Below are 27,598 nucleotides of genomic sequence, written 5' to 3' on the forward strand. Positions count from 1 at the left end.
CAGCATCCAAAAAGACTGATTTTCTTTATTTTCTCCCTGGCTTTGACCCCTTTGTTGTATGTTTCATCGTTCCTGTTGCAAACCAGTTTGGGTGAAAATGGTCTTTGGTTTATCAGGTGGTTTGAATAAAACTGCTTGGATGAAGTGTGCCACCTGTTGCCATTATTCGTGATATATGTGTGTGCATTAGTTTCTTTTGGTGAGTAATGAGTATTAACTTCAAGAACTTTGTCTATTTTTAAAATTGATTTCTGGTAACTGGCCATCATTTATTGCCATAGGTCAGGGATAGTATCTTGAACCAGGGCAGTCCTCCTGAAGGCACCCCCATGGTGTTTTTGGCCGGGACTCCTAGATCTAGACCTTGCGACAATAAATAAACCAGCGATGGTCAGAATGGGGTGTGCTTTAGAGAAGTGTCTGCTGGTGTTGGTGTTCACGTGTGCCTTTTGCCCTGGTCTTCAGGCTGTGGATTTCGGAGGATTTAAAAGAGTAGACTAGATGGAATGGTACACAACTGTAGCCATTTTATCATGATGGTGAAGAGGGATGCTTAATGAGATGCTAAACACACCAGGTGTTTTGTTCTGGTAGTATTGAGCTTTTGATTGGATTCGAATTTTGGCATCAGCCCAAGCTGTTGAAGATGCACTGTCTCCTGTTTGTTGGCTCTGAACATCCTGATTCTAAGGACTTTGGGCACTCTCAATCTGGTCTTCATGTCTGAGCAAAGGTTAATAGTGGAGAAGTAGCCACAACTAGACAGGCATTGATTGGTTTAAAATGACCCAGTGGCTGATCGATACTGAAGGTGAAATATTTGCCATCCTTCAATAAATATACACTTCAGGTTGAAGCAGATTTTAAATTAGAACTGTGTCTTACCTGGGGATTCTTGTAGGCACAAAAGACTGCAGATGCTAAAATCGGGAGCAACATATAATTTGCTGGAGAAACTCATAGTCCCGATACAGAGCTTAAACTTGAACTGTTCCCCCCTACAACCTGCTGAGCCAGTTAGCTAATTGCTGGTTGCTACAGTTTCTTGTGCTTGATACTATCAATGATGTAAATACTAGCTCTACCCCAAGCAAAAACAAAACCCCTAAGAAATAACACAATAAGAGATTTCTTCCCAGGTTCCTTAAATTTTTTCAGTTGGTCTATGTGTCATGGTGTCCCGTGGCAAAGCTGCTGAAATCAAGTTTACAGGCTGCAGCCAAATATGGGTCCCACCAGTTACTTACTGTCCCTTCAGTAGGTCAGATTCAAAATGGTGAGATTGCTTTCTTTTGAAAATGAATGTTTTCAGCAATGGATTTGATTGAACAGTGTGCCACGCAGTTATCAGTGCTCTGAACCCAGGATGGATGAAACCTGATTCATTTAAGAAATAACTCCGATCACTAGCTGAGGAATTGGTGCAGGGGGCAGGGTTTCGAAATTCTGAATCATTGAGATCTCTTTGGGAAGGTATGACCTGTGAAAAAAGGATGGGTTACACTTAAACACAAGGGGACCAATATCGTTTTGGGCAGGTTTGCTAGAAGTGTTGAGGAGGGTTTATACTTTTTGGCAGGGGAATGGGAACTGGAGTGATAGGGCTTAGAACAGGGCAGATGGTATACAAGTAGATGCAGTGTGTAGTGAGACTGAGGAAGGACAGGCAGACTGTAAGGCAAAATTGCTGTGGGTGGCATGTTTAAGTGTAACATGGGAGCAAAGTCAAAACAAATGATGACCTTAAGATGACCTCGTAGACCTCATAAAATGACCTCATAGCACAGTCAGGGATCGGTGGGCATGAAGGTATGGGCATCACAGAGTTGTGACTGAAATAATATCATAGTTGAGAGTTTAAAATCCAAGGGTACACCTTGTATCGACATGATGGGCAGGAGTTAGGGAGTAAAGGAGTTAGGGTGGCTCTGTTGGCATAAAGGAAATCAAATCCTTAGAGATGATACAGTGTCAGACAATGTGGATTCTTTGTGGGTAGAGATAAGAAATTGTAAGGGTAAAAAGACCCTGATGGAAGTTATATACAGGCTTGCAAATAGTAGCCAGGATATGGAGTGCAAATTACAACAGGAGATAGAAATAAAATGTAAAAAGGCAATATTAGGATAATCAGGGGGGATTTTATTATGTAAGCAGATTGCAAAAATTGGATCCCAAGTGATTGAATTTGTAGAATGCCTACAAGATGGCTTTTTAGAGTTGCTTGAATCTGGGCCCACTAGGCAAAGGCAATCCTGGGTTGGGTGTTGTGAACCAGGTTAGATTGGGGAGCTTAAGGTCAAGGAACCCTTAGGAGAAAGTAATCGTAATATGGTAGAACTTACCCTGAAGTTTGAGTGGGAGGAGATAGATGTATCAGTATTACGGCAGAGTAAAGGGAATTACAGAGGCATGAGAGAGGAGCTGGCCAAAGCTGATTGGAAGTGGTCACTATCAGGGATGATGGCAGAAGAGCAACACCTGGAGTTTCTGGGAGCAATTTGGAAGCTGCAGAATAAGAGGGGATGAGGCAACCCATGGCTGACAAGGGAAGTCAAAGACAGAATAAAAGCAAAAGACAGGGCATGTAATATCGCAAACATTAGTGCGGAGTTTGAGGATTGGGAAGCTTTTAAAAACCAACAGAAGGCAACTAAAAAGCATTAAAGAGAGTAACCATGAAATATTAAGTTAAGCTAGCCAATGATATAAAAAAGGATACCCAAAGTTTTTTCAGATATATAAAGAGCAAAAGAGATGTGAGAGTGGATATTGGACTGGTGGAAAATTATACTGGAGAGGTAGTAATGAACTTAATAAATATTTTGCTTCAGTTTTCACTGTGAAAGACATCAGCAGTATGCCAGGAATTCGAGAGTGTCGGGGCGGGAGTGAGCGTAGTTGCTTTACTAAATCAAAGGTGAATAGAAAGCTGTAATGTCTCATGGTAGGTAAGTCCCCTGGACCAGATGGATTACATTTGATAATTTTGTGGCCAAGGTTACAGATTATCCAAAGTTTAGGTGGAGGAGCAGGTAGTGTTGAGGAAGCAGGGAGTCAGCAGAAGGGCTTTGACACATTGAGAGGATGGACAGAGAAGTGACAGATGGAATAGTCAATGTTGGAAAGTGTATGGTCATGCACTTTGGTAGAAGGAATAAAGGCATAGACTATTTTCTAAATGGGAAGAAAATTCAAAGATCAGTGGCACGTATGGACTTGTGAGGCCTTGTGCAGGATTCCCGGAAGGTTGATTTGCAGGCTGAATGAGTAACGAGGAAGGTAAATGCAATGTTAGCATTCATTTCAACACTAGAATATAAAAGCAAGGACGTAATGCTGAGGCTTTATAAGGCACTGGTCAGACCACACTTGGAATATTGTGAGCAGTTTTGGACTCCTTTATCTAAGAAAAGTTGTGCTGGCAGAGGAGAGGATCCAGAGGAGTTTCATGTGAATGGTTCCAGCAGGAATGAAAGGATTAACACATGAGCATTTGATGTCTCCAGGCCTTTACTTGCTAGAGGTTAGAAGAATGGGGATGGGTGGGAGGATCTCATTAAAACCTATTGAATATTGAAAGGTCTATAGAGTGGATGTTGAGAGGATGTTTCCTGTAGTGATAGAGTCTAGGACTAGAGGGATGTCCATTTAGAATAGAGATGAGGAATTTCTTTGCCAGAGGGTAGTGAATCCGTGGAATACATTGCCACAGAATTATGTGGATGCCAAGTCCTTGAGTATATTAAAAGCAGAGTTTAATAGGTTCTTGATTAGTTAGGGCGTCAAAGGTTATGGGCAGAAGGCAAGAGAATGGGGTTGGGAGAGATAAGTCAGCCATGATGGAATGGCGGAGCAGACTTGATGGGGCAAATGGCCTAAATCTTCTCCTATGTCATATTGTTTTATGAGCTCCCTAAAATAGGAGCACAAACCATTTGTTGAAGCCCTTTGGAGGCATTTCTGTGGATCAAATTTGAGGTATTTCATTGGAAAAATACACCACTTTTATGTGCATTCCTTTCAAGTATAATTGAAATTTCAGGAAGAATCTAATTGTAGATTTGGAAACTGTTTATTCTGTTTGAGTACCATTTTGAGTAATTTATTGTTCCAAACAATAAATTGTTCTATCTCTGTCTGTCTTTCATTATCTTGCATGTTCTTGACTGTCAATGACTTTTCCTTGCATAAACCTGATTTGTGTGTACTTTTTGAGCATTTCAAGAACCTGCTGGCTTTTTGTTATTTAAAGCTTTAAGGAAAATTGCTCATCTCTTGAGATTATTAGGATATATGCATTTAAATTGTTTGATTAAGTCGGGAAAATTAACTTTCTAGAAACTTCCAAAGTGTCCTGAGCTTGGAGAAGCTGTTTATATTTTGATAAAAAAATATGACACAGGGCTCAAACATTCACAGCAGAAAGCATTGCACTATAGGTAGTAAATGCATTTCTCTGAGATCTCAGCTACTGCTCCCATTTACCTTCACAAAGTAGGGAGGAATGACTAAATTGTAATGTCATTGGCAAAGATCCACTACATAAGGGAGATATCTAGGAACTTTCAGTTGATACAGGTCCAAATCTGGCAATGATAATAATAGACATAGGCATTTGAATCCATTACGTTTTGCCTTCCCTCCCAGAAATGAGTTGAGGCTATCCTGGGGCGCTGTTTGGTTGAAAAAGCAGCTGTGAGTTGTTTTTTTTAAAAAAACACACCATCAGTTCTAGGCTTCAGTTGCTCATCAGACCCTGTTCCAGCTGTTGAGCAGAAAGGCATGTTTGGGCTAACGTTAGCGGGTACGGTACACGCAATAGAGAGCATCCATGATAGGAAGGTCATAAGATGATGGGAGATAAGCAGAGGTTGATCGTCTATATTCAATGGACACCAGCATTTGACAGAACCTCTAAAAGATTCCATCTGGCTGCTCCATCCACTCTCGCACTCCTGCCACATAAATTACTTTTCCCAGGATTATTTCTGGCACTTGTTCTTACAAATATCTTCTGCGTTTTCTAATCTATTTCTTGGTGTCTGTTCAGTTACTCCCCAATGAGCCAGCTGATGTAGACAGACTGCTTTCTAAATGATGTCAATTTGTGGGCTCCTAGAACTGCAGTACGTAAAGTAAGGTTAGATTGTTGGCTTTGAATATTTTGAACTCAGAGTGGGAGAGAATTCTTTGGGGACTCTGGAAGTCTAGACTTGGGGTTTCTCAGGTGGAATAGAAAAACCCAGCTCTCATTTTGAGTTGTGCAGTTTCTGTAATCTGAATGCCCCACGAGATGTAAAGTCATCCTGAGAATCTCAAGAAGCTCTAACATTAGGCTTCAATAATGCTTTTAATCCTGACTAAATTTTCTTTATGATACTTTTGTTAAGGAATGTCTCTGTAAATCTGATGCTGAAGCTTTTGGAAACTTTCAAAACTGTTCTCTAGTAAATCTTATCTTGTTTTTGAAACTGCTATCAGTGCTTCTCAACTTAACTGTCTACGATCAAGGCTTCCTTCTTCAACTTCTACACCAAACTTTCTGAAATTTCTGGTTCCTGTAGCTCAAAACCACAGCAGCAAAAGGTAGGAATAAAGTGTTGATTAGTGACTCTTGATTTTGAAGGTTAATTTATGACATTTTAAACTCTGTCTGTGTGTGTGTGTGTTTGTGTGTGTGTGTGTGTGTGTTTGTGTGTGTGTGTTTGTGTGTGTGTAGTTTGCACTTTGCATTTTTTTTGGACTCTGCATTAGCATTTGAGTGATTTTCTGTCCACGATTTCCTGGTCTTTTATTGCTCATCTCTGCTTCTCTCTGTTGGCTCCTGAAGTGCCTCTGTAACCTGCTCTGGTTCAGTATAACTGAGAGGAGCCAACACCACAGTGAACAGAACCGGGCTGACGTGAAGCCTGCCCCCTGAACAATGCACATTGATGCATTCTGGGCTTTTGTACTCCGTGTGGAAATGCTGATTACTCTGGCAGGTCTGTGACTATCAGTGGAATGGAGGGATGTGGAATTAGTGCAAGGAAGTGGCACTGGAGTAAAGGTCAGCTGATGTCTTATTGAATGGTAGGCATCAGGGACCAAATGGCCTACTTCAGCTTTTGCCTATATGTTCATAATATGGCTTCTCAGCGCTACACATGCTATAGCTAGTGTATTTTAGCATTGTCCCATTCATTAGTGTAGAATTACTGATCTTAACTAAAAAAATGTAGTTAATTTGTTTATTTAACTATTTTTGTTTCTAATTAATTAACTGTAATTAACATGTTTTTAAATTTGATTTTTATTTATTTTTTAAAGTTTTATTTAAACTGGAGTCTTGACCTGTGGTGTTAGCCCTCCTATGTTGGGCCATCTGTTGTGAAAGGTTGTTTAGTCTCGCCAATATACAGATCCGTGCAGTTCTCATTGTATTGAATAGCATAGAATTGAAAATACACTTGGACTAAGATGTTAACTGTCCTGTGCTGTCACCAGTGGGATCTGCCACCTGTCTTCAGGAGTTTCGGCCCTCTTATGATCAAGACTCCCTCGAGGTGGTGGGCCAGCAGTGCTAAAGCACCACCTCCCACTGATGAGCTTAACAACTTGGCAGCTGCCTCTGTCAGAGTTGTTGGTCGCTTCCATCCAACAGATAGTCTACTCTTCAGGTATCTATGCAACTACTGAAGAGTTTACAAAAGATGGCTACACTGTCCGACTATCTGCCCCTCTAGACGTACTGTTCCACACCCATGATGATCCTGCCTCTGCTGCCTCAGCTACAGCCCTGCTGGTTGACTTGATCTCTCTTCCAGTGAAGACGAGGTCCCACAGCCACTTCTGGAAAGTGAATGCAGTAAAGCCAATACAATATTGCTCTGTTTATGTCTGAACAGAGAGGCTGGAGTGCAACAGTACCTATCAGCTACTTACAGAGCAGTCCTAACATCTCCACCCCAGTGTCTCCACAACAGTTCACACCTCCATTCATGCAGGCTAATCGTTACCTCTACCACTCCTAACGACCCTCATGTGATTGCTGTACTTTAAACAATTCAGGAGTTTATTACTTGGAAAACTACCCATCATGGATAGAAGTGGAGAAGCCTCTCAATGAGTGGTGAAATGTCTTCGAGACAACACAGCAAGTCCAGTTGCCTTTGTTTACAACTGCTTGATTCACACATTCAGTGTTTTAGAAACAGTGTTTTCCCCTTTGCCATCAGATCTCTGAATGGACAATCAATTTCCTCAGTGTTTTTATCCTTTTTGCACTACTTATTTAATTTAACTTTGTATATACGTAAATTAATTTACAGTTTTTATTACTATGCTTTGCCATGTACTGCTGCCACAAAACAACACTTTTCACGACGTATGTGGTGAAACTAACCCTGATTCTGATTCATTTCTGTAAACCCCAATGGCCATCCCTTCAGGTTTGAGAGCAAAGCATGTATGATGTCTGTTGTTAAGTGATAGAAAACCTGTTTCGGAGCCTCTACTTGGAAAGTGATCCTTTACACCTCACGATTAGTATCTTCTTCCTCCATGAAAGGGAAAAGATTTGAATTCAGAAGGGAGAAACTGAGCAGATAGTTCACACTTAGCTTCAATATTGCCCTTGGTGCTTTATACAGTCTCCACTTTGTATTTTGACTTCAGGCTGGGCCGATCAGTCTAATTGGCTTGTTGACTAGCCATCTAGAAGGTTTTCAGCAACTGAATTTTAAAAATACGCTGACTACTTATGGATGATATTGGTTTATTCTTGCCACCTGTACCAAGGAACAGCGAAAAGCCTGCTTGCATACTGTTCATATAGATCAAATCATTACACAATGCTTTGAGGTAGAAAAAGGTAAAATAATAGCAGTCTAGTGGAGAACTGATGGACAATCGGCGCAGTTTTGGAAGTATTTAATACCTTCAATGGCATCATTTCACCATTAGGGGGCTCCACTGTACAGCTTCGGGAGCAGCATATAGACTCAGAATAAAATATCAACAAGCAGCTTGGTTGGAATAGTCAGTGGAGCAACAACAGAAAGTTAAAGTTTAATTAGGGAAGGAAGAGTTAAGCTGAAGATACAAATGTAGCTGCCAGTCAAGGCAATCCTTTATTTATAAGTGTAGCAGTAGAGACAATTCCAATGACAACTAAATGAAGCTGCTTGAGCAATGCAGGACACAATTCAGAGTGGTGTCTGACAGCAGTACTATGATGATGAGGACAATGCATTGTATTGCCCTGGGATGTTGGAAAACCAGAAAGCCAACTATTTAAAAAGCACTATGATAAGAAAGTTGTTGGATGACCTATAAACTTGATGAAAGGGTGAAGATCTTACAAACTATCTGTGTGAATGTAAATATATTCGAGGGAATCTTGAGGTCAGTGAGATATCATAAAACTCGAGCAGTCTCAGGTTAGTGATAACAAAATAGTCAAATTTAACATCTGGAATCTGATTGAAGTAATGACTGGGATCCAAGCTTTAAAATGTCAATCTCAAAGGGAAGCTATTAAATTAATAGTTTGGAGGAGGATGTTTATCAATGTTGCAAGGAACAGAACGAAAAGCAACTTTAAAAAATGTTTCTGAGATGTGATTTGGTAATGCTAATGGCCCTAAGTAAGTTGAGAAACAGCAATGGCAATGACTTTATTTTAGAAACAGTAATACCCTTGTGCTGCACACATATGGGGCACTGATGTGACTGCCCACTGATTTGGTCTCCATATTTAAAGATCTGTATGTATGGGAGGTAATGCCAAGGAGGTTCACTAGGGCTGGTTCTTGAAATGAAGAGGCTGCCATATGAAGAAGGTTTGTGCTGCTTGGGTCTATACTCAAAATAGTCCCGAAGGGGTTGATCTTATTGAAGAACTTCACAGCATCCACACTGTCAATTCCCCGGAGGTGAGAACATTTTGCCCTGTTATAGAGATATCTAAATATGGGCAGCTTAGATTCAGGAAAAAAAGGGGCAACCATTTCAGATAGAGATGGAGGGGTAATTTCTTCCGAGGATCATGATCCTCTGGAATCCTCTTCCCACAGACAGTATTGGATGTATTCATTGCAGAGATTAACAGATATTTACACTGGTTTGAGACCCAGAGTGGATCAGCTATGATCGAGGAGGCCTACTATCTCTGGTTACTTGTGTTCTGTGTCCTTAAGGATGGGAATGGGGGTATTGCTTTTGAAAGCAATGTTTGTTGATAATGAACTCTGTATGGCTGTTGAAGTAGCATACATCAGTGTCGACTGCCCATCTCCCGGCACAGATACTGGGTGACTCGCTGGGATCCTCCGGCTTCTCGTTTGTTGCTCCAGGTTCCAGCATCTACAGTCTCTGTCAGCACTAATGCCAATTTTGCCGAATTTGGATTCACATAATGCAGTGCAATTGATTTAGCAAGGGGAAAAAAAGAAAACACTGGAAATCTGAAATAAAAACAAGAAAGCTGGTGATTCTCAGCAGATCGTGAGGAATCTGTGGCGATGGATGCTGAGAGAGTGCTTTCAGTCAAGGGCATTTTCATCAGAGCAGCGTGCCTGCAGATGTTTGACTATGAAACCATTTTTAATTATCACTTTATTACCCAGGGTTTTCTGTCATCCTCTGAAATTTTATTTTAAGCTGTATATTAAACAGCTTCTAACTGGAGATGCTTAAACAATCCAGCCATGTTGCCAGCATTTTATAGTCAATGGTTCCCTTTCTTTTGTGGGCTTTCCAATAGTCTGACATAAAGAAAGTAAAATATTCAACTTATTTTCCCTTCATCTTTGGTTTCTGGAACACAGCTTTTGAAAACCCTATGTACCTTCCTGAGAGCGAACCCTTCGCTGGAAATGTCCTTTTAGCTTCCTTGATTTTCTTTGGAAATGATACAATAATTACAAATTCTGTTAAAATCATGCAGTGTGCTCTTGCTTGGACTTTTATTCCAGTTTTGGCCTGTGTCGGTCCCTAACTCATATGGTTTATCTGATTTACCTTGTGTCATGGAGTGGGGAATATCCTCGTGCGGTGTAAAGGAGTACTGTAGTGGACTTCGATTTGTGTGTTTCTTATTTATATATTCTACTGTAAACTGTTCCTTCCTGCACTTGGGCATGATGGCGTAGTGTTTTGATAACTATGTTGGCCTCATGGGACTGAGAATATTCTCAGCACAGGCCAATATTTGAATAAAAACCCATCAATAGTTATCAGAACTCTATTTCATCATGCCCCAGTGGCAGGAAGGGATCATTTACAGCAGAGTGCCCAAATAATAATGTGCATGCCAAAGTGCACCACAGTACTCCTTGACCTCACTGGCAAGGCTGACCTATTCTGTGCATTCCTCTTTACCGTTGGCCTGAAGAGGCCAATTCAGCCACACTCCTAGGCCTGCAGTCTCAGGAAAGATTTGATTCCTGAGGGGCTTTGGGTATTAATGCGCCAAGTATTTTTTTTATTACAGCAATCTAGTAGTTTGATTATCAGCTCTGCAGAAGCTGGCTTTTCACTCTGAGCTTACTTAATTAGTTGAGTTGCTTGGCATTTGAGGTAGGATTGAAAGTCCTATATCTGGATCAATAGTCCAGGTCTCTAATTACTAATCTAGCTATTTGATTATGATTAGTAATCTGCATTGATAAGATGCAGGTGAAGGAAATAAAATGTGGCGTTTGAGAGACTATTCTTTAACCTTTTATTTAGATTTATCTGAAGCAAATCTATTCTTGCAATTCTTTAAATTTTACATCATCTCTTATTTGTTATCCAAAAGCAAGATCTTGCAATGATAGAAATGTTTTAATGATGCAGTTAAATTTTATGTACTGATTCTACTCCTGAGTAGTGATTCTGGCTGCCTTAACTGCTCCTGTGTTTTTTAAATTGAATTTTTTTTATCCCCCCCCCACCCCCCCCCTTCTCAGTTTCCATTCTTGAGTATTGTTAATTGATTGATTTGGGATCTCCTGCTGGAGGTTAGTGAGTTAATCCATGTTGCAGGTGGATTACTGAACAGAGTTGAATATTTTCCTACCGCAGTGATTATGACTCCAAGCCGAGCCCAAGCAGAGATTCCAGCAGTGGTGGGAGCTTGGTCCGTACACGGCGACAGTCCTGGCGGCAGCAGATCTTTCTCCGAGTGGCCTCCCCACAAAAAGGATGTGAATCCCCATGCAGACATGATGGCAAAGCACAAGGTTAGTATTGACGATATAGGTGTTGGCAATCGTCGTAACCTGATGCTTGATGATATTCTCACACCTGTTTAGAAGCAAAACGTCACTGATCCTGGAAATCTGATCAAGGAAAGGAAGAAAACACTGGGTGTATTCAGGCAGCTTCTGTGGAGAGAGAAGCAGAACTGATATCTTTAGATGTTACGTACCCCGTAACTGGGTGTCTGACCAGCAGAGAACGAAGAATCCGTTGGAGTCTGGTGGTACCAAACTAAAGGTGTTTATTAGTAAACTACACAATACAATATCAAAAATGCAAATATACATATAAAACAAGTTAGCAGTAATAAACCTAAAAGTGTAGGAATAATAATAATCAATAATAAACAGGCTCTATCGATGTCTAGGGGTAAATGAATTGTCATAGGGAAGTATAGAGTTCAGTACATAAATGCTGAGGTAGTTATGGTTGTTATATTGAAATCGTTGGAGAGAGAGTGAGCGAGGTGTAACAGCAACAGCTGCGGCAGGCAAACCTTTTGTGGCTTTCTTAATCTGTCGTGTCATTGTTGTCATTCAGTTATGACCCCTCTGGTCTTCAGTTAGACCGTCCTTCTGTGGTGGACTAGTCACTCTGGCATGAGTGGGCACACACACACACAAGTCCCCACCAGCCCTGCTGTAACACTGTGAGCTTTACTGACTGATCTCCTGGTTCAGTCTCTGAAGCCCCCGCCTTTCTGTGGGTTCCCAGCACTCAGTCAGTATCCACTGGCGTGTCTGAAGGGTGTCTCTCCAGACCTGTCTTTTATCCCCACTCACGGGGTCTCAGCTATCCATCAACTCTGAATGACCGTGTCCATCAAATCAGGCCACTCCTGCTATCTCCTGAGGAATGTTAACGAGCAAAGTAACGTCCTTGTAGTGAAAGGTAAATAATCCAGGAAGAGTCAAAATACAATAACTCAACAGTCGCTCTCCCCCTCTTATCTGTAGCAGATGTTCTTGTCTGTGTTTCATCTCTCTCTCTCATGAGCAGCATAGCAACAGCAACAGTTCGTAGTTCTCGGGAGGGGGTTGGGAATGGTTAACTCTGCACCCCATTTCCATCAGGCCTGTTCATCACTCATAACATAGATCATGGTCTTTCATTAGAATTTGAGAACAACTGTTTTAGGTTTTGCAGAAGAGGCATTGAGGTGGAAAGAGAAAGGAGATCGTCTCTGCCATTGCAGATAAACTGACACAATGGTTGCTAATCGAAGGTTAATTGTTGCAATTTGCCAAGAGGGGAATTGGATATAATGATAAGTCTATCAGTCCATAAGTTACAGGAGCAAAATTAGACCACGTGACACATCGGGTCTGCTCCATCGTTCTATCATGCCTGATTTATTATTCCTCTCCACCTCATTCTCCTCCCTTTTTCCTAACTAATAAAGAACCTATCAACCTCCACATTAAATGTACTCAATGGCATGGCTTCTGGCTTCAGTCTTCTGTGGCAATTAATTCCACAGACTCACTACCCTCAGGCTTAAGCTCTTCATCTATGTTCTAAGTGGACATCCCTCTGTTCTGAGGCTGTGACCTGACGTCCTAGTCTCACCCATTATAGGAAGCATCCTCCTCACATCCACTCCATCTAGGCCTTACAATATTTGATGGGCTTCGATGAGACCACCCTCCCCTCCACATTCTTCTAGAATCTAGAAAGTACAGGCCCAGAGCCATCAAACACATCTCATGCATTTGCCTTCCTTACCACCAATTTAGCCTTCAAGTTGATCTGTGCAAGGATTTCCATGTCCCTTTGCAATTTTGAATTTTCTCCCTGTTTAGGAAATGATCGACACCTTTATTCCTTCTACCAAAGTGCATGGTATACAGGTCGCTACACCGTATTCCATCTGCCACTTCTTTGCCCATTCTCACAATCTGTCAAAGTCTCTGTTTCCTCAACACTACCTGCCCCTTCACTTATCTTAGTATTGTCTGTAAATTTAACCACAATGCCATAAATTCCATGATCCAAATCATCGGCATATAAAACGAGAAAAAAGCAGTCTCAATACAGACCCCTGTGGAAAACTGGACATCCGGCTGCCAACCAGAAGGGGCCATCATTATTCACATTGTTTGGCTTCTGCCAGTCAATCCATGCAGAATATTTCCTGCAACACCACAGGCTTTTATCTTGTTAAGCAGCCTCGTGCCTTATCAAAGGCTTTCTGGGAATCCAGATAAACAACATATACTGACTCTCCTTTGTCTATCCTGCCTGCTTGTTATTTCCTCAAAGAGTTCCAACGGATTTGTCAGGCAAAATTTCCCCTTAGGGTAACCATGCTGATTTTGGCCTATTTTATCATGTGCCCCTTCATACCCAAAACCTCATTCTTAAAGGATTCCACATTTTCCAACCACTGAAGTCAGGTGAATTGGCCTATAATATCCTTTTCTGCCTCTCTCCCTTAAACAGTGAAGTGACATTTGCAATTTTCCAGTCATCTGGAACTATTCCAGAATCTAATGGTTCTTGAAAGGTCATTACTAATGTCTCCATAATCTCCTTAGCTACCTCTTTCAGAACCCTGGGGTGTAGTTCATCTGGTCCAGCTGACTCACTTCTGCCCCTGACACACTTGAATAGCCAGAATACTGCTAGTGTCTTCCACAGTGAAGACTGATGTGAAATCCATATTCAGTTTGTCTGCCAATTCTTTATCCCCATTACTACCTCTCTAGCATCATTTTCTGGCAATTAAATGTCCACTGTCATCCTTCTTTGTCTTTATATGTCTGAAAAATCTTTTGACATCTTCCATTATATCATTGACAAGCTTACCTTTATACTTCATCTTTTTTCTTTATGGCTTTTCCAGTTGCCTTCTGTTGGTTTTTAAAAGTTTCCCAATCCTCTGACTTCCCACTAATCTTTGCTATATTATATGCCCTCTCTTTTGCTTTTATGCTGTCTTTGACTTACCTCATCAGCCATAGTTCCCTCATCCTCCCACTAGAATACTATTTCATCTTTGGAATGCATCTATCCTGCTCCTTATGAAACTCCAGCTATTGCTGTTCTGCCATCAACCCTGCTAGTGTCCCCTTTCAATCAACTTTGGCCAGCTCTTCTCTCACGTCTCCGTAACTTCCTTTACTCCTCGGAGTACTGATGCCTCTAACTTTATCTTGTCCTTCTCAAACTCCAAGGTGAATTGTAACATATTATGATCACTGTCTCCTCAGGATTCATTTACCTTAAGCTCCGTTATCAAATCTGGTTCATTACGCAGCATCCAACCCTAAATTGCCTTTCCCCAGTGGGCTCAAACACAAGCTGCTCTAAAAAGCCATCTCACTGGCATTCTACAAATTTCCTCTCTTGGGATCCAGCACTAACCTGACTTTCCTAATGTACTTGCATATTGAAATCTCCCATGGCTGTCTTAAGATTGCTCTTTTTACATACCTTTTCTATCTTCCATTGTAATTTGTATCCCACTTCCTGGCTACTACTCAGAGGCCTGTACATAACTCTTCATTAGGGTCTTTTTACCCTTGCATTTTATTAACTCTGTCCCCTTAGATTCTACATCCTCAGATCCAATGTCACCTCTTTCTAAGGATTTCATTTCATTATTTACCAACAGAGTCACCTTACTCCCTCTGCCCACCTGCATGTCCTTTCATTACAATATGTATCCTTGGGTGTTAAGCTCCCATATAGTTGTGGAGGGAGTGGTCCAATTGGAAAGGGTGGGGTAGTGGAAGAAAGAGATGGTGTGTTTGTCAGTGACATCACATTGAAGGTGCTACAGACTACGGATGATCCATTGAATGCAAAGGCAGGTGGGGTCTTGGGGAACCATGTCCTTGTTTTGTTTGGGAAGAGAAGGGATGAATGTAGACATGCAATAAATGGGGCATCTGTCGTTGAGTCCTGTCAACAATGCCAGAGAAAACCGCGGTTAACAGAACTAGAAGCCACCTCAAAATACAGCAGGGAAAATACTGGAGGAAGTCAGCAAGTTCTCAAGCATTTTGTGTGGGTGTTGCTCTGGATTTCCAGCATCTGCAGAATCTCTTGTGTTTGAACATCTGAGGATTTCTGCTGTGGAAAATGTCATTAGAACAGAATGGACCATGCTTGATAAACTGGGAGAACAGAAGCCTGATATTAAGAACTGTGTTCACTTGAAGTGGAGATGTCACAAAGGGAGAGAAAGGAAAGGGCGCTGAACATTTGGCAGTCACTTTAATTTTTCATCCCTGCCACTCTCAGTCCAACATTTGTCTTTTGGTTTTATAATACAAGATCAAGAAATATCACCTCGATTTCATGCCAATTATGATGAACATTAATTGACTTGTAATATTAATTCCATTTTCCTCTCTCCATTAATGCACTATATTTTCAGCAACAAAGTCATCTTATTTCTCATACAATCAGTATTATGTCCTCATTTCCTTCCATTTGCACCTCTTCCAGACAGACCAGCTGCAATAAAGTACCTTCACCACCTGCTGCGGTCACCTCTCATGTTATTTGGCCTGCCTTGGCTGCCACTTTATCTCTCATGCCTTGATTTTCTCCACCCTCCCACCTCCTGTTTAAATAGTAATTTTGCCCAGTTCTAATGAAACACAATTAACTCAGTGTCAGTCGATAAGGAGTGAGGAAGTGTTCGGTCTCTGCAACAGTTAATTACGTCAGTAAAGGTGGAAAGTTGTAGGTCATTATCACAGTCAAAGGGGGCTCATTATCTTATCCACTTCCCTCTCAGTAATTTGAGCGAGGTGCAGCACCCTGCGGCATTGCAACTTGCCCCAGAATGAAACTGAGTTTCAATGTCTCTCTTTCCCGTAAACCATCCTGAGGCCAATGTGGTAAGGGGCTCCAGAGGAGGATCTATCCCGCTACGTGGCCACAGCCACTTGTATTTCTTTGTAGAGCTCTTCTGTACAGCGAGGTTTGCACCAAGCATTCAGCAGGATGTTTTGTGTCGGTGTGGCCTGTAATTGTCACGTGTGCAGAGAAACAGCAAGGGGAACTTCTGTTTGCGTCCCCTCCAGACAGATCATGCCAAACACGACCACACTGAGACAAATGGAACACAGAATGTGGTGTCCCTGTTAGAGAGAGAGTGCAGGCAAACAAAGTACAATGGCATAATGAGGTAGATTGGGAGATCAATTCTGTTTTCAGTAACTTTATCTTTTCAGTCAAGCTGTTGTTTTAGAGTCAGAATTGCCTTTGTTAGCTGTACTGTGTAACTCTATATTTGTGTATTTGTACTACCAATACCATGCACAATCTGCAGAAGCCAAGTTCAAGAATAATTTAGATCATGCATTTGCATTGTTGGGGTAAGTATTAAAGCTGAATTGACAAGCTAAATTAGCAATCCTCTTAGTGATTTGTGGACTAGTGGACCATGTACACTGATTTTCTTTAATCCATTAAGAGAGAATGGGCTGCCTTCTGGTTAGAGGGGAGATCAGCACCGACTAGACTAGGTAATCTGTAGTATACATTTGGGTTGACAAGTTGATGTTGCTAAAAAGAGTCAATGAAGCATTGTCTAGATTATCCTTTGCCCTCGCCATCACCCCCACCCCTAGTTTACTTATTGTACCGTCCCATCATTTGTAGCTTGCTGGAGGTCGTGTGGCTTGGGGAGAGATGTTGCTGTTGGTTTAATGATGCATTAGCAATTGTACTAGTAGAGTTTGGACCTGGTTATTAGTTTTGTTTTTTGAACCAAGCTCTTTTATTTGTTAACCAGCATGTGGAGGTAGTATCTAATTCAGAGCAGTGAGATTTATTAAATAGTGCTAATTGGAAAGAAGCCCTTTCACCTAACTGACCTGATTGTTGCTCAGCAAGCTAGTTCTATCTGCCTGCATTTGACCCACAGCCTTCTCAACTCATCATCCATGTTTTAAATATTCCCATAGTGCCTATCTGAATCCTACACTTTTATCAAGAGATTAACTAGTTTCCATTTACTTATGCCCAGTCGCCTCTAGGGGAGGTTAAAATATTTCACTAATACTACTCTGTTATGTTGACATCTAGCTGCAACTTCTACATGTCTTCTCTTCCGATTCCCAATGACTATTCAGGGGGGCCCATCAAACAATACCATCACCATTCTATTTCTAAGTTCTCAGTGACTTCCTTACTTGATGTCTCCTGTACCTCATAAAGTGGCCCTAAATGTATGTTCCTGGACTTCTGCTGTTGTAGCACAATCTGGCCAGTCTCCTTGGAGTTCTCTCGTCAACAAAACATTTTCTTCCACAGAACTGCCACTCCCTGTATGTTTTTTGTTTATCGCACCATCTTTTGTCACACTAGATGCTGTTATGTATGAAAATCCCAGGAGATTGGTTTCTGAGATAATCAAACCGCCTTTTCTGTCGCCAGCAGGCATTCCACGGTCAGTCAGATAGTCACTTCTTCCCCATTCTGATGCTCACCCGAGCAACAACCGAACCTCTTAACCACACTTGCATCTTCTTATGCATTAAGTTGCTGCTACATGATTGGCTGATTAGATATTTGCATGAATGGACATGTATACCTAATAATGCGGCCACTGAGTGTATATAACCTCACTGGATGATTTTCCCAAGAATATCCTCTCTAAAGAGCATTGACATGTTCTAACCTATTATGTTGTTATGATCTGGTGTGGGTTGGGCAGTTTTCCTGGAACTTGGGTTTGGCTTTATGATGACACCGCAATGTTACTGCACACGCTATTGAATTCAAGATTATATGTTCAATTTGAAGATGAAAGCCAAACAATTCCCGAATCTACTGCACGTATTGACATTTTATAGTTGAGTAACTGAAGAGAAACAAGATGTTGTGAAGATTTTTAAATATGCCCGTTGACTTGGCCTTCACCGCAGTCTGTGGCAGAACATTCCACAGATTCACCACTCCTTAGCTAAAAAGATACATCCTTGCTTTGGTTCTAAAGGGTCGCCCTTCAATTTTGAGGCTATGCCCTCTGGTTCTGGATACCCCACCAGAGAAAATATCCTCTCCAAATCTACCTTATCTAGTCCTTTCAATATTCGATAGGTTTCAATGAGATCCCCATGCATTCTTCTAAATTCCAGTGAGTACAGGCCCAAAACTGCTTAACGCTCCTCATATCTTAACCCCTTTATTCCCGGAATCATCCTTGTGAACCTCCTCTGGGCTCTCTTCAATGGCAGTACATCCTTTCTGAGATATGGGGCCCAAAACTGTTGACAATACTCCAAGTGCAGCCTGATTAGTGTCTTATAAATTTTCTATATTATCTCATTTTTATATTCTATTCCCCTTGAAATAAATGCTAACATTGCATTTGCTGCATTCACCACAGTCTCAAACTATAAATTAACTTTCTGGGAGTCTTGCATGGGACTCCGAAGTCCCTTTGAACCTTTGATGTTTGAATTTTCTCCCCATTTAGATAATAGTCTGCACTATATTTTACCAAAATGCATTATCAAACATTTCTCAACACTGTATTCCATCTGCCACACCTTTGCCCATTCTTCCAATTTGTTTAGTTCCTGTTGTAATGGCATTGCTTCCACAGCACTACCTACCCCTCCACCTAGCTTCCTATCATCTGTGAACTTTGCTGCAAAACCATCAATTTCACTATCGAAATCATTGACAAACAATGTGAAAAGGTACAGTCCCAATTCTGACCTGTGAGGAATTACCACTAGTCACTGGCAGCCAATCAGAAAAGGCCCCTTTTATTCCCACTCTCTGCCTCCTGCTGTCAGTCATACCTCTATCCATTCCAGTATCTTTCCTGTAACAGCATAGGATTTTAGCTTGTTTCGCATATCACTGGAATTGTAAATTTACATTAAGAAAGGGACAATTGAAAGAAATGGCAGTTTTTGTGTAGAAGTTAACATTCCTCAAAAGTAATTCAGCAGTGATGCAGAGAGTAAAGGTATCTGTCATCACAGTCATAAAAGGAGGTGAGATTGGGGGTGAGATTGCTGGTGGGGGGAGGGGGGCGGTGTGAATAACATCCAAAGAAGGGAAATTAAGGCTTTGAATTTCCATTGTGGTTCCAGTTTTGGGCAGTATGAGAAAAGCGCTGCAGATAACCATTAATAGTGGTTTCTTTGCGCAGGATAACTAATTCCTCCAAAAAAATTCTTGCATGGAAAATAATGCCCTCTGTTTGCTGTCCAATATGGAAATTTCCTCAGACTTTCATCAAAGAACTCATTTTAGTAAGCACTTAGGCTATGTCCACGCTAGACTGGATAATTTTGAAAATGCCAGTTTTGTGTAAAAACGATAGGCATTTTTGAAAGCATTTTTGAAAATACCTCCATCCACATTAAAACGGGTATTTGGGTGAATCTCCTCCTACTGGGCATGCGCAGGACACATCTACAGAAAACAACTGACATGTTTGGTGTCGAATCTCGCTATGAAAGTGCACGTTTGTGCAGTTACAAACTAGAAAAAAAAGAAATTACCAAAGGACGGACAGCTGTTGGCTCTCGCACAGGAGGACTTAAAACTAAAAAAAACAAATACTGGAGCATATGGAGGCAACCCACAGGGAATACACGGACAGTATGACCCGGCTGACAACGAACACTGAAAAGCTGACTAACTGTTGCATTAATAAAGCACCTTGTTAAATGAATAAGACATGTCTGCATCAGTGTTATCTCGTATTTCCATACAATGTTACATTAGGCTGTTACACATCAATTGTCAGAGAAGTGCTTGCATAAATAGGTAAACCACCTTCATTCAAGCAAGGACAGAAAACGGCAAAGTGAGTATACTTATTTATTCAGTAAGTTATGGGTCAAAGTATTTGGTGAGTACATTTGTAACTCTTCTGGCTTCAGTCTCGTTGCTGTCTGTTCTGAAATTGTTAGGTTGTGTGGGGGTTGCATTCAAGAAAACAATGAAATGCCGCGCTGCCATCACCATCTGATCCAGCACGTCATGACAGAGTTTAAAAAAATCTCCAGTCACCCCATCCACACTACTGTGCCAAATCAGCATTTTCAAATTTACACACTTTGGAGGGCGTTTTAGAAAAGCTCCATTTTTGGGGGAGGAAAACGCCGTTTCAGTGTGGACAGAGGGTCAAAACGAAGAGAAAAAGCTTCGCTTACGGATTTATGCAGTCTAGTGTGTCTCAGGATTATTGAAAAGTACATTTCATCATAGGCAAAGTCCATGAAGTTAAATATTTTTCTGCCCATTTCAGACAGCAGGTATTAGCTCAAAATTACCTCAGTTTCTTAAACCTACTCTTAACTCTGAGCAAGTCCTCCAACATAAATTCCCCAATCTTACTAAAAACCTAAAAGGATCCGAGGGCCTCCCTGATTTGAGTGATAAAAGCATTTTAACACCTGTGTAACCACAGACATCCCTCCCCTTCCCCCCCCCCCCCCACCAGCCTGAGCTAGCTGCCAAAGAGCTTGAAAGATTGTGAATGTCTCTGACATTTCATAATTCACTATTATTTTGCAGGCTCAGCGGGCTGAGTGCCCTCCTTCTGTGCCAACTCGTGGGGGAAACCCATTCCCCCATCATACATGCACACACAGACCCAAACTATGTGTCACTTGCAATGCCCCACCAGCCAAACAATTAGTATGCTTTGGGATGTGAGAGGTAACCGCGTTACCGGGGAGAAATCCACACCATGTTCACTAGAGGGCCTTCCATACAGACAACGCCTGAAGTCAGAATAGAACCTGGGTTGGTGGAACTGCAAGACATCTTCATACCTGCTCTGCCACGGTGCTGCTCAGTGTTGTTATGGGTATGCAATCACTATTTAAAAGAAAATCATAGTATTAAATTATTATATTGGAAGTATTAATTAAAACACATGTTAGAAAACAGTTAAAAGCAGGAATATTGTTATTTAATGGAATTAAGTTATCTGCAACTTATCCAACCCTTAACAACTTCTGGGACTTCCAGCGGGGTCCAGGTGTCAATTTTTACCTGAAGTTTTGATGGCGAACTCTGCCATCTCTGAAATTCTTATTCTCTAGTCTTACTCAATGGCTTCCTTCTCCAGGCGGTCCCAAAAGCCGCTGGCCTGGCACAGCGGTCTTGTGCCGTCAAATTCAATCCTGTGGTCATTGTGAATGTGACATTCTGCCACTGCTGATTTCCTTGGGTAATCCAAATGGATACACCTCCTACCTTCCTTGATGCGGCTTTCCACCGTGCGCCCGGAAGCAAAGACAAAGGTCTCATTCTGAGTAAGAAAATGAAAATGATTTTAAACGAGGTAGAACAGCAGAAACCTGATGGGTTGAGGACTATCCAAATTAGGAAGGATGGGCGGCAGGAGTTCAGTTTATATACAAACTGAACTCGATGTGTCTAGGCATCATCCCAGATGAAGATAGTGGGGATTTTCTCAAAATGGCGGTTAAAATTGATACCTGGACCCAACTGGAAGCCCGAGAAAAGTTTATGTGTCATATACACCGGGGAAGCACTAGATCCTTTACCCAGCTCTGTTTCTTCGAAGTGATTTGAGCTGCAGAACAGGCCTGACTGGATGCAGTTTGAACAGGTATTTTCTCCAGAAGTGCAGGGAAATTGCAGCAGGCCATGCTCCAACTGTGAACCTCATAATCCTTCAAGTAGTGTCATGGCATCCTTCACGTCTATCAGACGATGGACCTCAGTTGAACAGCTCAATTGAAGGCAGCATCTCGGTCAGCATAGGATTCCCTCCCTGCTCCACCAGAGTGTCTGCCCAGGCTTTTTGAGCTTAAATCTCTGGAGCCAGACTTGGCCTCTGGCCCGGATGTCCAAAGCTGTGGAAATGTAGTTATTAATATTTAAGTTGGCTGCCCTATAATATGTAATATTAGTAGTTTTCTAGAGAATAATCAATGGAAATAAAATTTGATAACCTATAAAAGGTACAAGGAGAAATCAAGTACGCATGAAGCAATATTTGTAAAGAAAGGATAATCGTTGCCAAAGCACAGTGTTTTATTGTTTTGGTTACTGGTCTATGTAACATATGCTCTGCAATGCTGTTTTATTGTTTGATAAGCTGAAGATTTATAAATGGATATGCTTAAGAACTTTTTTTAAAAAATAACTACAACCTTAAGGACCAGCGCTGGAATGTTGTGCCGAGAAGGCTCAAATGTAATAACATGTCACTCCTTGGAAAAAAAGGACTTTACCCTGTTTACTTGCTTTCAGTTTAGATTGCTCTGTGGTTTACAAGGTGCACTCCACCCCATTGCTGGATATAAATTATAATATGCCTGCTTCAGTTTCTCTGTGTGTGCTTCCCTCCATCTTACAAATCTACCTAGTTCTTCCGACCGTGCAGCTATCTTTGGGCTGGTTACAGTCTGTGTGTAGCTGTTCACATCAACATAGTTTTCCTTTTTACAAAGATGTTCCGGATAAAGAAGACTTTAGCTTGAATCAATATAACTTATTGTAGCAGTGATCTTTGGTGAGCTGTAGTTAGTTTTTTGTAATGCTAAGTGTGAATACTTCACGACCAGAGAAGTGATCAAAAAATAATGACAATTGATTGGAAACTGGGCCCTTGTGTCTTGGATGCTAAGGTGTCAAAACATCAGATCTAGAATATTTTAGTTCAGTTATGAATGAGAATGCATTTCTCAATGGCATAACCGTAGCCATACAACTGGTCCATATGGGTTAAAATTCCCATCTGAGCTATTCCTATTTGTCCATCGGTTCACTTCATTGATGGTGTTGTATCACCTGTAAACTCAGCCAATAAATTGGGTTAAGACATGAGATTGTTGTAAGTGTTTTTACATTAAAGCTTCATTTAGCTATAGGTTATGCCAGAGCAACCCTTAATATGCAGCTTAAGATTCAAACTTCAAGTAGTGAGTGTTTACTTGGAATAGATTTTGTAGTTTAATTACTGGCATACTTCTTAAAACGTAACAATTTTAAGAATTAGTCTTAAAGTGGTGTATAAATTGGGAACTTTGAAGATTGATGTGGGTTTTTTTTTTGAGACTAAATTGACTTTGAAACACAAAGAAATTTAAAGTGGATGGAAGAAGGCAAAGAAAGCCTGGCTAGTATGCTTCTGCAAGGAGTTGTTTTGGATGCTTCTGTACTGGATTCTGGTTACTGTTTTGTTGTTTTTGAGCGGTTTGATCGGGGAGATTGATACGGACTGGGACACTTGAGGGAAAAGTGGCTCCAAGTGCAACGTGCAGGTGGGCTGGTGGCACAATGCTGAAGTGAACTAAACTGAATTCTCCTGGGCTCCTTGTTTGATGTTCGATGTGTTGTTTGCTTGCATTTTGCCGTTTGCGCAATTTGTTCTTTTTTCACACTTTAATGTTTTCTTGAACAGGTTCCAAGGTGCTTCTTTGGTTTGTGGCTGACTGTGGGAGAACAAATCTCAGAGTTATATTCTGTGTATATACCTTGATAATAATTGCACTTTGAATAGTATTCTTATGAATAATCATCAGTTGTACTGACTAAATATAATACCAAGCTTGTTTATCAGTGTGAATTCAGAAATGCTATTTTAAGTAGCACGATTTTCTATTTAACTCTGGTATCAAAACATGTGATTCAAATCCTTTCTCTATTAGTGTTATAATTCACAACTGATTTTTTTTCTTGCATATTAATTGCTTTAGGAATAAAATTTTGAAGTATTTGCCACTGTGTGACACAACTTCCCCTTGAATATCAGAGAATTTGTCTTTTTACACCTGAACACACCCACCTCCCCATAAAGTTAAATAATTGTGCACTTTTCTTTGCAAATTTTTCAATTTTCATCTAGTTAGTTATGTCTCAACCTGTAAAATTTGACTTTTCCCTCTGTCATTCCAGCAAGAATGGGGCAGTGCAGCAGGAAACCACATTAGATCCATGGAAAAAGATTACTTACTGAATTCAGAAACTGTTGAACAAGATCAACTGAATTATTCTCCACAGTGTGAAAGGAACAATGATAATTTTCTAAAATAGGGTGGTGTGTGGGCAATGTGCTAGATACAGGCGCTTTGGCTCAACGAGCCCCAGTGATGTTGAGTCCACTTCAAGCTTTATCCTTCCAGGTGGTAGAGGTCATGGTATTGGAGTTACTGAGCGAGTAATACCACTGCCTTTTTGTAAATGATGCACACTACAGCCAGGGAGAATGAATGCTTCGGGATATGAATAGAAGATCTGTCCTTTTTCTCAAGTATTCACAGAACGGCACTCATCCGGACAGGTTAACGATATCCCAGCAAACTGCTGACTTGGGTCTTGTTTAGCTGTCTTACTTTGTTTTTGCCTAACTTTTGTTACTTCATTTCAGTTAAATACAATTTAAAGAGCAAGCCTGAATTTAACCAACGTGTTGACCATTGCATGAATAGCAGTGAACGCTGGATTGTTTCTAAATGAAGGAAGGAAATACTGAAGAATGTTGAATAAAAATTTAAAAAGGGCCTGTTTAAGGATGTTTAGTTTTTGTGCTTTTTATTAATCCTCTAATCTTCTGTACCCCACCCCACTCCACTAAAACCAAAGGAAGTGGCACCGTGCCTCATGATTCACCATCATGGTTAAGTGGTGTTTCAATATACAAAATGAAATTAATTACATTTAAGTATAATTCTAGTGGGTACTTTGTAACATGTGGCCCACTTAGGGAGATTTTGTTCACTTTGGTTTGACGTTGTAATGAAAAATCCATTTGATATAATTGTTCTACTTCGATGTATAATTTATACAGTCAGGATAGTCAAACAACCTTAGAGTTGTCCAGAGGAGAAGATTATGAGAGTAGATAAAATTTGGGTATGTCTAATGACTCCTTGTTTTGCAAAAGCATGTGATGTGATATAGCAAGATCTGAAATTGCCTGTTTGCCATCCTTCTGTAGAGCTGTCTTCTTTGTGAGCGTGCACTCAGCTGTGGTTCAAGGGTGTGCAAGGTAGTCAAGAGGGCTGTACTCTTTGTAGGTGTTAGCTCCTTATCCTGCCTCTCAGTTTACAGAACCTCCCAGTTAAGTGTGAAATTATTTTGTTTCAAAGTGGTGTTAGCTGAATTGTTTTTGAGTGCCTAACATTTTATCTGCATTTCATTTAACCGTGCTCTACAAGTGTGAAACATTTTTGAATAGTGTTGTATGTGGAAAACATTGCAACCTTGACCTATTTTTTTTTAATTTTTGAAATGTGAATTGAAGTGCCAGGTTTGTCTTATTGTGTTTCTGATCATATAAAATAGATTTGCTTACAATTTGTAACAGATACATTTATCTACATATATAGTAACAGTCACAAGTATGAATATTTTTTTCATTTTACTCTCCCATCAACGTTGCTGAAAGAAAATACTGTTATTATTACCTTGCTTTTTGTGGGTGCCTGCAAACTGGCCACCGACTTCGACTGTACCACAATAGCAATCCTTCTGAAGTACGGCATTGATTGTAAAAGGCTTTGAGATGGCATGAGATTCTGTAAAGCAATGTAGAAATACAGGTCTTTTCTCTTTTGAAAAAGCCAAATATTCACAGAAGCTGGAAATCTGAAGCAAAAACAAAGAGCTGGAAACACTCAGCGGTTTAGACAGTATTTGTGGAAAGTGAAGTAGATTTAACAACTAGGGTAGAATATTATTCTACCTTTCCGTTTGACCTCTTGAGTGTTTCCAATATATTTTGATATTTATCTTTGTTTACCACTGAAGCAAATAATTTGTGACTATTGTGCAGCCCATTATCATTTTATTTTACGTTTAGGATTTAAATAATCTTTACCTGACTTTTGTTTCCCAGCATTAAGGGCAGTTTTCAGATTAAAGACCAGTTTATTCATCAGTACCTTCCAGATGAATTTAGGGCTTTAAAGCTACAGATAAACTGTATTGAAATGTTAATTGTACGACATCTGCATTTGCCGGATTGTTGATTTCTCCTTGATTTAGAGTTTGCCTGCCCAACCAGCTCTATACCTCATAATTCCAATTAATATAATCAAAGCATAATTTATATTTACATTTTTCTGCAGTGTGTTTGCATTCCATGCATTTTGAGGTAGGGAATGTTTACTAAGATGATGTTTGCTAAGATGGGTGGATTCAATTGTGTTGACTCATGAAGCGTATAATTATATACTTAAAAAAAAGACTGGAAAGGTTTCAGTTCTGTTTCTTGGAAAAGGCATTGCATGCTCATTTGATATTTAATACCCCTTTGTTATTGAGGGCTGCTGTCGGTCAGAGTTGTGCATCCTAGCTGTCGATATGCAAGTGCAGGCAGTACGATATGGAGAGCAAGCTGTTGCCCCATGTAGCAAGCTCCACGCATCTGATGAACCCAAGGGAACGGCAGAGACCAACACAGTTTGGCACCAGCAGCATTGTAGGAGTTGCCAGTCAGCACTGAACTCAATGTAGGACTGCCTTAGGGACTCCAGCTCCAGATTTTCCCTCGCGGTTTACTCCTGAACCCTTCCCCATGAGAGGGTAAAGCCACAAGGTACCGGAGGTTTGAGATTGGAGCTTTCCTTCTCCAACCTTGGCTGGTGAACCTCATCTGCCCGAAGCGACTGGTTTTAAGCTGCAAATAAACCGTTTGCCCTGTCTCCTGTCAGTAGAAACGGTTCCACCGGGCTTAGTGGAATGGGATTTTGTACCCCATTCCTTTTTCAAGCTGCCTTCAAATATTTCTGTAAATATATTTGCCCTGTCTCCTGTTAGTAGAAACTGTTCTGCCGGCCTCAGTAGCTGAGCTACACGTGAAGGCCAGGAGCTGGACTTGGTTGTCAGAGGCTATTTGAGACGCATGTTAAGTGAACAGGATAAAATGTTGTGAAAAGGAAGATTCGAACATGGAAAGCTCAGGTAGAGACATGATTCAATGATATCACTATTCACCTGTGATTGCAACTGTGTATTTATTTTATGAAGTTACCAGGAAAATATTGTTTGTAAATCACTCACATTTGAGCCCAATGGTTACTTGCACTTCTGTCATTAATCTTATTTTCTTAGTGAAATCCATAAAGGCTTTGAACACCTCTCTCACATAGAAAACTGAAGAAACTGAAAAACATAAGATAACTGAAGTTATTCCAACAATTGAAAATAACTTAATTTCAGTACCATTCTAGTGAGTCCCTTCTGTTTTCTTTCTAAGGTCTAGATGTACTTCTCAAATGTCAAGCCTGGTAATGGACAGTGCTACAGCTTAACCCAATGTTCTATAAACATTAACCATAATTTCCTTACTTTTGTACCCAATCCCTTTTTCAAGCTGCCTTCTTCACCTATCCTGCTGCCTTCAAATATTTCTGTAAGTAAATTTCTGTTTTTCATCCTCTTTAAAATTGTATCATTT

General features: G+C 40.7%; 1 protein-coding gene and 1 long non-coding RNA gene across 4 annotated transcripts in view; one reads left to right on the forward strand and one right to left on the reverse strand.

Moving 5' to 3' along the window:
* tbc1d1 (TBC1 (tre-2/USP6, BUB2, cdc16) domain family, member 1) overlaps positions 1 to 27,598 on the forward strand; it is a 244,658-nt gene that overhangs the window by 156,029 nt on the left and 61,031 nt on the right. For all 3 annotated transcript variants that reach the window (XM_059989027.1, XM_059989028.1, XM_059989029.1), the window contains exon 11: positions 11,053 to 11,210. In XM_059989027.1, the coding sequence (XP_059845010.1) occupies positions 11,053 to 11,210 (158 nt within the window). The remainder of the gene's footprint in view (positions 1 to 11,052; positions 11,211 to 27,598) is intronic.
* On the reverse strand, positions 23,098 to 27,323 carry LOC132404686 (uncharacterized). The gene is made up of 3 exons (XR_009515644.1): positions 27,202 to 27,323; positions 25,605 to 25,715; positions 23,098 to 23,630 (listed from the first exon to the last, which is right to left on the reverse strand). It is a non-coding gene; the product is annotated as an uncharacterized LOC132404686 (long non-coding RNA).

This window comes from Hypanus sabinus, chromosome 14 (assembly GCF_030144855.1).
Source record: "Hypanus sabinus isolate sHypSab1 chromosome 14, sHypSab1.hap1, whole genome shotgun sequence".
Classification (NCBI taxonomy): domain Eukaryota; kingdom Metazoa; phylum Chordata; class Chondrichthyes; order Myliobatiformes; family Dasyatidae; genus Hypanus; species Hypanus sabinus.